Raw genomic sequence first — 12,049 nt, 5'->3', positions numbered from 1 at the left:
TGGGCTTCAAAGCCCAAGAATCCCCTTTAAGAATACAATCAGGAATTTTCTATAACGATAGAAGAAATCTTTATCGGTAATTAGTACGTTTTTAAACGAGCTTAAAACAAGTGTCACGTTACTCTAGGTTACATGTTGTCGTCATTTTAAGTCTAAAGAATCATTACTGTATTTGTATTATGAATTTGCGCATTATTAACCTAAACAACGATCTTATTCTGTAAATCGCGAAGGTAAATTAATGACTTGGTTTCGCGGACAGCTGTTGTCGGCGGTTCACCGTTGTTCCACCAAGTTGGCTTCCATTCAGATGCCTTAATGAATGGTAATTTACTTGACATGATAAATTAGCTCGCTAATTTCCAACACTTTTGGTGCCTTCGCTAAACCGACAATTATTGAGATTCGTCTAATGATGGTGGAATCAACTTAATAAAGTTATTATAGCGCACTCCACAGTAGTTAAATTACTTGTTACGTTATTTAATGTTTAGAGAGTCAAGCAGATATCAATGATAAGCATAACTTAAGTTAAAGCATTGACGTTCATCTTCAGGACACTGATTATTTTCTTCTACTGATTTCTATGATTACGTAGACTATTTCTGCGAAGACTCGGACATTTTCTCTGCCAGTCGAACTTTCGGACCAAAATTGAGATGATGATGTACGGTTGGTGCGAATTAACGCACCAACCGTACAAGAAATGATTTTTTTATGTAAATAAATCTTTCTCATAACGTGATAATTCCTAAAATTTAAATTTAAAATGATTTTTGGGTCTACATTTCATATGCACAATAGTTCTTCTTTTCCTATTTCCCATCAAGCCTGAATGTCTAAGAAGCTAGTGTTAATAGTCCATCAAAGAGTTTCACTACCACAGAGTTAGTATCAGCCTGAAAGCAGTAAAATGGATAATCATTCGCGATCGTAAACACCCCCGCCATCCAGCTTTTATAGGCTGCCTAGATTTTACTCTAGACTATATAATATAATTTCTTTTTGCTACAATTAGGGTTACAAATGACTCATAAAATGTTTTTCGTCACATAGATCTGTACCAATATATTTAAAACCGGGATAAATCGGGATATTAGAGCTAACTCGTAAGATTTTATGTTTTAAAAACAAATTTTATTGGCAGTATTCATATAGATGGATATATACAATATTCCGATTAATATCCGATTAACTAGTATTCTTTCAAACTCAGTAGGTAGTTTTTGAATAAATATAGCAGCTGCCTATAAAATGTTTAACGTAAGCTTCTACTCTTTAAACCTTATCTACTTGATTTAAATTGCAGAAAGCAGAAGCTTTACGAGGCGGAAGGCCGAATGCATTTCGTACATTGTTGCATTTACCAAATTTATGACTACGAAACGCATTAGCCTGTGCGATAACAATTTTATTTCTTACAATTTTATTGCTTCAGTTGGCAATTAAAGTTAGTTTGGTATGCAACCATCATTAGCGATTATAATGTAGTGTGACTTATTATACGAAACCTTTCGGCGGCTTCTGCACGCAATCCGGATTAATTTTCGGTTATATCAATGTAGGAAATCTGGTGGCTCATTAGAAGATTTAAAAACACGTGAGTGGCCACGGAATACGCACTAGGATGTGCAGTGTTAGGCAGCTACATAGAAATCAGTCTACGGTTATTTAGTAGCAAATAAATAAGAAAGAATAAGGTTCAGTGAAATGTGGAGTGTAGTGACGTTCAAATGGTTTTTATTTATTACTTGCAATTTCCATTCGAGACTCATAAATAAATCTGCTGAAGATTCATTTGAAAAGTTGAAGTGTAAGAATTTTATATCAAGAACTGTTCTTGCCTAGACTTAAATTTAGAGGATAACTTATAGCATATTCATTTAGCATATTTTCAGATAAGAATATATAAAATACGTACTTAATTACTTATGGGTAATCTATCACTTTTTCATCCGTTACAGGGTAGACAACGATCACTATACTCAAAGGCCATCTTCAGCTCACTTTATGATTCATATAGTGACAGGTTATTAGCTCAACGCCTAAAAATAAACCTATGAAATCATTCATTTTCAGCCAGAGAAAACAAGCAGCTAGCACTCACTATGTTTTTTATTGTTACCAGACCAGAGTTACCGGAAGCTTGCACTAGATTAATGTGCTTATTCCACAGTTGCCTTTATACAGACTATAAAATGCAAATAAAACAAGTTTCTAACTGCAGAGATAACGTTTACAAGGTAATCTGGAGCACCTCTTTGTATTTTCATGGCTTTGTCGCTGGCTGTAGGCAGACAAACCGGCGACGCGACGCCCCGTCCCCACAGGGCTGCCGCGGCGAGATAGGTCGTCGATAATATTGTTCGTTGACCTCAAACTGTCTATCAGATTGTGACACTCAATATTACTTTTCTTTAGTGAAAGTTGTCTCACAGATGAAACAAATATAAAGAAACGGCGATGATATAATGTAGGTAAGTTTTGCGGAACGATATTGAGTATGGAAGGACGGTATAATTTAAGTCGGGTCTGTAAATTTCGTAGTTCAGTAAACTGAACTATAAAATAGAACTAGAGAGCGCCCAGGGCTCCGCCCGTATAAAACAAAAATTTCCGATTTTTTCCGTTCTCGCGGGTATTTTCAAAAATCCTTAGGTGATACCTACACTACATCATATAGCAACTATTTGCAAGCTTATTCAGCTAATCGGTTCGGTAGTTTGGGCTGTGCGCTGATAGATCAGTCAGTCAATCAATCACTTTTGCGTTTAATACATATTTATATAGATAAATAGTATTGTGAGCAATTGACTAGTTTTATAGTAATCTTTTTTAAAGTAAATCAATAGCAAAATTCTCGCTTCTATTTTCGGTAGGCTATATTTTAATTTAAAGTACGTAAACCTAAAAGTAGGCCAAACATGTATCTAATAAAAATTATAGTCCACAGCACAACCCTAACCACTTCTCCCGGAGGCGTTGCAAATTGGAGCTTGCAACACAAGCCCTCTCCACTCAAACGGTAACCTAAAAAGGAATATATACCTAGGTACTAAGTTACAATCAAATCATTTCAAAGTTTATCACGACTTAGAAATCATAATATAAACTATGTATTTAAAAATTACACTTTTCAATTAATCTGTCTAGAATTTTGAAACCAGTGAATCATAATTAACTTTAACGAAGTAAATTTTCTCGAAACCTCACGCACACATCCGAATTAACATTCGAATTTCTGAGTTATAAATAATGTGTATGAGGTATGATAAAAGTACACTATGTACTTTTATCAAAATTACTTCATAGTCACTTTAGACATCTGGGTTTTTATGTTTAGAGTGAGAGTTCTCAATTTCAGCATTAATAGTAAGTTTTCTTAATATCGCACAAATATACACGTACCAACGAATATTCTTCTTTCCGACCTAGTACTTAGGCACCGGTATTTTTCACGAAGTCCGTAGATCAATAGCGGAGGCTGGCAACTCCTCGGCTGGCCTTCTTATTGATTGCTCGTCTTATGTAGGCCAGTACAGTTTATAGCTCTCTCGTAAATATTTACACGCCAAGGAACAATCATTTGAGGCTATCGCTCGTATATTGGTAATTCGGGAATGTTTTGCCCATTTTGTTGTCGATAAAATAATGATACGCATTATAAATAGTACCTACAAAATACAGACAACAAATTATCTATAATTTGAATAAAATAAAAATATTTTTTTTTTGTTTTACCAATGCCGGAATCTAATGAACATTTTTATTGTTAGTAAGTGTCATCTATATGTTTTGCCATTTTTCTGTCATTAAACCAAATAGCTGAACGTGGCCGATCAGTCTTTTCAAGACTGTTGGCTCTGTCTACCCCACAAGGGATATAGACGTGACCATATGTACATATGTATGTATCTATATATTTTTAATTTAAAACGCTGGTCTTAAGACCCTATCAATACTGATTTTGATTAAAATTACAATAAAGATGTGAGATTTATTGTATGTTTTTTTGTTACAGCCACCGAGCTAGATCTGCTGGGCGCTCTGTCGCTGCACAACACATCGCGCGCCGGCGTCACCGCCACGCCGGGCGTGCAGCCGCCGACCACCGCTTACGAGCTACAAGGTGAGGCAGCTTGTATTGTATTACATTTTTAAGAAATACGTCACGTTGGGGGTCTCGTAATTTTTTATTACATACATTTTTTTATAAGTGTCTCATGCCTTCATAATTAGTTTTTGACCCAAGACTTTTTTTGTGTTAAAGATAAAGTAAATTGCTTACTTAGGTTAGACTAAGTATTTGTAATTTATTTAGGCGTGGAGTGGGGAAAAATGAAACGGGAAGTATTACTTAAAAATGATGACTTATTATACTTTAAAATAAAATCATCTTTAATCCAAAAAAGAACGAAATTGTAATCGCTTGATCCGTTTGAGCTATGATGCTATAGATAGACAGATACGTCAAACTTATAACGCCCCTCTTTTTCCGTCGGGGGTGAAAAAGCTGGGTTTCACAAGTCAGCATTCAACTGTCTACGATTTACCGACCGAAGACTCATTGTCTACGAAGTTATGAAATACAGCTGTAGCCGAAGTTATGAGCTACGAAGTTGCCGCTTTCGTAGACGCTCTACGAAGCGTTACGGAGTTATACAATTCAGTTGTAATGTTGCAATTCTATCATTATTGTTTTACATTTGATTTATGTTGCTGAATAAAATAAAAGTTTATTGAGAACCTAGGTCGTAGTTGTCTTTGCCAGATAATGATATGCACAACTAGTTGTGCCATCCCAGTTATGTGTTCCTTATAACACAATTGTTGCAAATAGACCTAAATTACCAATATCTATACGTTCGTAAAAATTCTACCGTCATTAAATAATAAATATACATTATAACATAACTTTCTTAAAAAAGAACGTAATCTTAAATCTTTTCAATACTAGCTTTCTAAAATAGTCTGTCCTTATTATTGCTACTTAATTGTGAATTATAAATTGTTTTTACTTATAAAAACATCAAAGTTAAACCTGGCATATATAGCATCGTATTAGTAACGGGTTGCCATCCATTATGGATCGTAAACACCGGCTGACTGAATGTGCAATCCATTTGAGGTGCAATACCACCTACCACGCCCATTAGTGGCTACTGGCAACACTCGTAACACTCGTAGTCTTCGGCCGCACCTAGTTCGTTTCAGGTTTAAAAATTAAGTATAAACTTTGATGTAAAGTTTAATATGTTTATTTAGTTTGATATTAAGTTTTCTGTCAGACCAAATGGTTGACTGGTAGATAATAATGTATGCCTTTTGTGCTGGTTACCTGTGTATTATATGCGATAAATGAATAGTCTGTACTTGTTGTCATATTTTTTTATTATGAACAATGTAACGTGTGGTGAATGTAAATATCACCTTTTGCACCAAATTAAGATTTTTCTTTCTTTCTTTCTTACTGTTATATCAGAATTACCGACTGCATCTTCTTTCATTCTATTTCATTATCGATTTCTCTGATTGATTGTTTGTTATACAAACTGCATTTTTAATGATGATGAAATACTAAATTTATACATAGTGCGTGAGTAAAAACTTACAAAATAATATGAATCTTATGCTTAAGTAACGTGTTTCCGTAGCAAGATTTCTCTGCCCTGTACACACAGGTATTCGAATCGATAGACAGGTCACACAGTCGCCTGCAACAATAATATGAGCAATACGAGTATTCAGCGCAGCGACCCTGCCGCGACATTGACAGCTCTTCTATTTAATATTTGTACGTAATATCTCCGCTGTTCGAGGTTGCGTTACTGAGAAAATTTATTTCTAGAATTGCCAATGCTGCAAAAACTAAATGTGTGTTGATTGTATTGTTTTAGGACACTTATCATTCAACATGATGAAAGTTACCGTTACAACTTGTTTATTTTCAAATAAGATACAAGCTTAGATCAGGTTTAAGATTTCTCTTTTATATTGTTATCTTGGTACATATTGATAGAATAGACACGACTTTTACAAATTACGATGTATCCATATAGTTTTCAAATTCTAGGGAACGCCTGTTACGCGATTTCAATTGGAAGACCTACATTTGTAAGTGACATAACAAACCGAGTGGCCTGGACGCCTGCCAGAATACTGCAGGCAATGTTCTACACTCTAGAAACACTAGTACCATTGAACTATGAATATGAAGTACTCATGAATACACACTTAACGTTGTTTCGTCGAATTTAATCTACTTGTAATGTAGGTGACAAACATTTTGTAAGGGGTACGCTATACGCAGTTTAAATTAGAAATTTTTATAACATGATTGAATCGAGCTAGCACTCCCTTCATAAGAAATATGCATTAAGCCTAAGCGAAGATTCCTCTTATATTTTTGACGTACCAGTCATGATTTATTTTGTAACTGACTCTTGTAAATGCGAAGTTAAATTATCATAGATTTTTTGATAACATTAAACCAGCGGCATGATTTTTTAAAGTTTTTATTTTTATAACAGTAAATCATATCAAATGTAGGCATAGTTCCTAAGAGAGACATTGTTAATTGCAGCAATATTTAACACATCAACGTGCTGTCACCGCCTAAACTTCTCGTCGGCCTGTTTCTGACGTTTGACACTTGAACGTCTGTGGGACAATGCGGCTCGCACATCGATCCCCCAACATCCCCACAAATTAGGGCTGACACCCTTGGACAATTACGCGTCTGGCTAATGGCAGGGATTATGTTACTGGAGAGTGAAACTCGAAGGCAGGCCCAATGGCGATGTCAGGGCTGATCTTGTCATGATGATACCCGCATCGAACAGAAACGAGTTATTTGAGTGAATTTCGCTGAGTGTCAAACTATAAAAATATGATCAAGACTTTTTGTAAGTGATTCCGATAATTTGATAAGATATGATTATTAAAAAAAAAAACTAATTACGGTAACGTTTTGTATTAGAACAAATTTGGGGAAAATATTAATATTACCCAAATTATGAATACAAACTACTTCACGAAGGTATCCAATATGAAATTATATGGTCGGTACTTGCTAGGTGGTTTTAATAAAATATGTTTAATTCAATATATTTATTTCTAAAATTCGTAACTTTAAAAGTAACAACCCTGTTTTATATTGACCAAATTAGTGTGACATCGAGGCAAGTTAATCACTGGTTACAATGAGGGATTGCGGGATATTTGCCGAGGGATTACACTCGCCGCACTCCGATAATGGTCACTCGGGACTTCGGGGATTACAATCAATTTACATGCTCGTGTGAAATCACTATAAGCCTCTCCTGGGATTCAGATTGCCCATTGGGGATCCAGAATAGGAAATTGAATATTACTCGGAATTGGGTTACGCTTTGGAGAAAATTGAACGTGCATATTTTATGCATTTCTTTGATGTTTTTGTAATCCTATCGCAGCATAATCGTGTTTTGTAATAGAAACATAAGTAGTTAACTCTATTAAATTCTTATAGACACAAAATATTTCATAAAAAAAAATATGTTACATTATTTTTTAATATAGTTTTAGCTTTACCAAACTGTACAGTCAATCGCAATCAAATATTAAAAGGGCTATCTTTGGCATGATATAGCCCCTGTCTAGTGATGCGTGTCGCTTTCTTCGAGTCGAGTCACGACGTCTCCATCCCTCTTTCGTGGATTGAAGACACTTAAATCAGGAAAACTGTATTATCAAGTGGGGATACACCACAGAGCAAGGAAATCGGGGTTGCGCTTCATGGGAAACAAAGCAATAGGCGTCATGCACCCTCCTATGCCTTTGCTAAAAATCAATGGAAAACTTATTTTAAAATGTTTGAATAGTTTTATTTCATTCTATTAAAAGAAGATGGACCTGTCTTTAGGCTAAATGAGTGTCAAAATTTTGTTCTTAAATAGAGTAGGTCTATCTATCTTCAATTTAATAAAATTTTAGTTCTTGCAGTCTGGGGTGTTCTAACCTCTGGGGTGGATTTGTACTAAGGCTGTTACGTGTACGTTACTGTTTCTGTCACGTATTTTTCGCATTAATTAATTAAACTTATTGTAACTGCAAAAAGATACCTTTAAATAATTGAAATCTAAAAAAAAAACGAGTGATGGAATAAGTTCAATTGTAAAAAAAATATATTTATAAAACCCGCATGTGTGACACTACATTGAGGCTTGTTGATGCTAATGATTCGTTCAATGAGCCGGATGACGTGTGCATCGCTGATAAATCAAGCGAATATTTCACGTCACCGACTGTGTATCTATACTCTAAACAGCAGAGAAAATAGATGTTCTAAAAACGATAGTGTTATAAAACACAGTCCATATAAATCTAATTAATAACAAACTTCTCGGGTCCAAAATAAAATTTTGGTCATAAATCGATTATGAATAAATCGTATTACAAATTGATAACGAAAAGAGTAATTTTACGCCGAATGAGTGTAATTTCCTGGGAAATACTGGAACAAATCCGCCATATGCGAACGAGCGATAAAGTATTGGCAATAAATAAACTCACCGCGGGGGTCCTATAAAGTGTTTACACAGACTTCGCAAATATTTGCGTGTCGCCAGATTTGAATCATTCGGGGGATTTAATTAAACCAAAACATGGCGGCTACAAAATGATAAAAGTACAGAATAAATATTTATTTCATTACTTACATTTTTATTAAAACCTCATGTATACATAAATAAATATATACGGGACAAATTACACAGCTTGAGAAGTAAGTTTGAGACTTGTGTTAAAAGATATTTATTCAACTATACTATAATATATTTTATTATAAATACTTATATAGATAAACATCCAACACCCAGTATAAGTACTTCATACTTATTCAGATTTTTCTGTGGTTTAGTCCTAATCTGAATAATTTTTACATCTAGGTATGTGATCGATTTATTAACACAAATACAAGTTAATTCGCGAAATATTATTTATTTAATTAATAAACAACACTCAACACAGACTAAAGAAAATTATTTGAGACTTTCTATTTTTGATATCACAGCCCCGAACACGTCCGTGGAGCACGCGCAAGTTGTCGCTCTGTATTTTCATTAATAGAGTGTTTGGTCATGAATTAGGGTAGCATGACAGATAATGTGCAATTGTAACTGCTAGTATTAATATTTATTGCCTAACAGAGCAATATATTATCAATTGATAAACATGAAGATGCAATTAAAAAACAATATAGTTATATAAAATATTAGGTAAGCATATATTATTTTATGAAGTAGTAATTTTAAATTTTCCTAACATTTACTTTTTTAATACTTGCTTTAATGTAGATTGTAAAAACTTCTAAATAATTAATTTAAAATTAATAATACTTTATCCACTTGCTCCAACAATTGCAATATGGAATGTGTAAATTGGTTTAATTCTGCGAAATGACGAATGCCTGTCAAGCAGCCACGTGGCCGAAATCTAACGAGAGAGTAATAAAGTGCGCAGTGTAGGGACGGGTGACGAAATAATATCGTTCGTGAATGACGGAATAGCCCCCTGCGGCGAGGGTAAATCGAGCGGAAGGGCCCGGGTTCGACCGCCGACGAGGGAAAACTTCAGCACAAGTCAGGATGTGCCGTATGCCCGTACGCATTATGAATTGAACAATACAAAAACTTTCCCCTTACTAAAAAAAAATACCAGTAAACTTGAAGAGAAATGCTTTTAGGGACAGATGTCTTCATGATTAAATAGCAAAAAATTTGTTCCTGTAAATAAAGAATAAACAGACCTACACCTTCCTACCTTTCTGATGTAGGTAATAAATTTTCATAAAACAAAATTAATAAGAATATCCGTAAACGAACCACTGAATAAAAAGAATAATGTTTAATGTTCACAATTGCAGCTAGTTGCGGGTGCCTCCTTTTAAGCAAAATGCTCTCTATATCATTAATTTTTACTTCGAAACTAGGCAGGTACTAACACTAATTTATAATGAAATAATTAGAATCTTTTTTTAATACAGTTCAAATAAATAATGAAATTTCAATTTATAAGACGCAAGAAATCTGCAGCCGACTGTACCAACTTAGCTGATAATGAATGCAATGAAAATTTAATGTGCTGCTCGTCGCCTGGCTACTCGGCAGGCTAAATATTTTTCCATATTTACAGCCCGAGTATTATTACAGCAGCTTATTTCAAAGGGGTGCATATTTAATTCATAGCCGTGCAGTAGCAACAAGGGGTTTTTTCTTTAGATTCATTTCTTGTGGAAATGTTAAACTTTTATATTAGGTGCAAAATGGTTTAGGGAAATTGTATCTATTTGATTCCGTTGTAGGAATTTATTTACTATAATTAATTTTAACCCGCCCTTCGAATGAGTTGGTGTGTTTTTAATTGCTGAAATATGTATTTGTTTAATATATGCTTACACGTTTTTTCCCCTACGGAGTGGACAAAACCAAAAGTCACAAGACTTTTACTCATTATTACAAAACCTTATTTTTTTGGCTGTGAAACAAAAAAGGTTTTTACGCCTTTCATACTTTAAATATTAAGCGAAATAAGAATAGATGCCGTTTTGGATAAAACTTAATTTACATGTTTTCAGGTACAGCCCATTATTATTATTCTATAACAGCAACCTCTCACTTTTTGAATTTTAATTCATACAGTTGCACGTGGCCTTTCAGTCTTTTCAAGACTGTTGGCTCTGCTACACCGCAAGGGATATAGACGTGACTATATGTAGGTATGGAATAAAAAAATAATATAAAGTAAATACCGAAACGTGTGTAAATTTATGTGCATGGAATACACATTTTATGTTTTATGGAAAAAACTATTTTTCAGCGTTACAATTTTCAATCACAATAATGGCACTTTGTATAAATTTGAAAAAGTGATGACGTAATTCTGAGAGAAAGTTCTACGTACGCGTCTTAAGTTCATTGACCCCGCCCACTATCTTCTGAGATTGAGGGAAGTCTGAGGGCTTTTGCCGAATTATGAGTAAGACAGTTACGTAAGCTCTGGAAATAACTGTGATCACCCGAGTATTATTCCATGAGTCTGTAGGGAAGATTGGATAGTGTCTGGAATTCTTGTTACAATATTTATTCAAAGCTCGTATTCATTTTTCTGCCTAAATGTTATTTTGAATGTGTTTGCGTTAATATAATATTTATGTTGAATACGCTCACACTTAGGTTTACAAAAAGCCGAATTTCTCAAGAACGAATTCACGAACTTTGATTAGAACATATGTGTCATTCTCTTTCTCTTACTGTGCGGTTAATCTCAATGATAGAGCGAGATGTAAGTAATGAGATATCCCTAGTCTTCGTTCTTGAACAAGAGGGCAGTTAAATTTTAGAATTATTTCAATAACTGCAGGTAGTAGGAATGCAGCACATTGCTACGATGTAATGCTACAAGCTACGATGTAGCACGGCTACGAGCTACGAATGATTTTTGGTTTCGAGTCAAACCGTTTATACTACCCTATATATTATCCAGAGGAAAAAACGATGGGGTGTAATAAATTAATTAGCCTTTAAGAGCCTAATGGTAGATATGTATGATATCAATTTAAATCGTTTGTTTATTTTATATGTCAGAAAACACATCATTCAAATAGTAATTTAAAAATTGTAATAACCAATTTTCAAAAGGGAAAATTTATTACACGGCAATTATCTTTCGGCGAAACTGCAGCCAAATCTGGCTGCCATCACATAAATGATAAATATCGCTTTTCCTTCATCTCCCTACCCCAAAACGTTATTTAATATCAATTAGTTTGCACGGCCTGTCTCTAGTTCTAAAATCAACCAATTTAAAATGGACCATCGTTCTTATATAGAACCGTAAAATATAAAGATCTTAATAAGTTGGGAAGCGCAGCCCTTGGCGTAACGCTAAGGGTAAGGGTATCTCATAAAATGCTTCATATTTCACTTGACTGTTGCTGGAATAACATTAGGGAAAGGTTCACAATTCGGTTGAGTTTGATTGTAGTTGCATGCGTATGTCATCTACTATT

General features: G+C 34.4%; 1 protein-coding gene across 3 annotated transcripts in view; it reads left to right on the top strand.

Annotated features, from left to right (window-relative positions):
• LOC106131307 (protein kinase C-binding protein NELL1) overlaps positions 1-12,049 on the top strand; it is a 40,264-nt gene that overhangs the window by 15,129 nt on the left and 13,086 nt on the right. For all 3 annotated transcript variants that reach the window (XM_060944692.1, XM_060944691.1, XM_060944693.1), the window contains exon 2: positions 4,022-4,129. In XM_060944692.1, coding sequence (XP_060800675.1) covers positions 4,022-4,129 — 108 coding nt within the window. The remainder of the gene's footprint in view (positions 1-4,021; positions 4,130-12,049) is intronic.

The sequence above is a fragment of the Amyelois transitella genome, chromosome 6 (genome assembly GCF_032362555.1).
Source record: "Amyelois transitella isolate CPQ chromosome 6, ilAmyTran1.1, whole genome shotgun sequence".
Taxonomy (NCBI): Eukaryota; Metazoa; Arthropoda; class Insecta; order Lepidoptera; family Pyralidae; genus Amyelois; species Amyelois transitella.
This window is presented reverse-complemented; position numbering and strand designations above follow the sequence as displayed.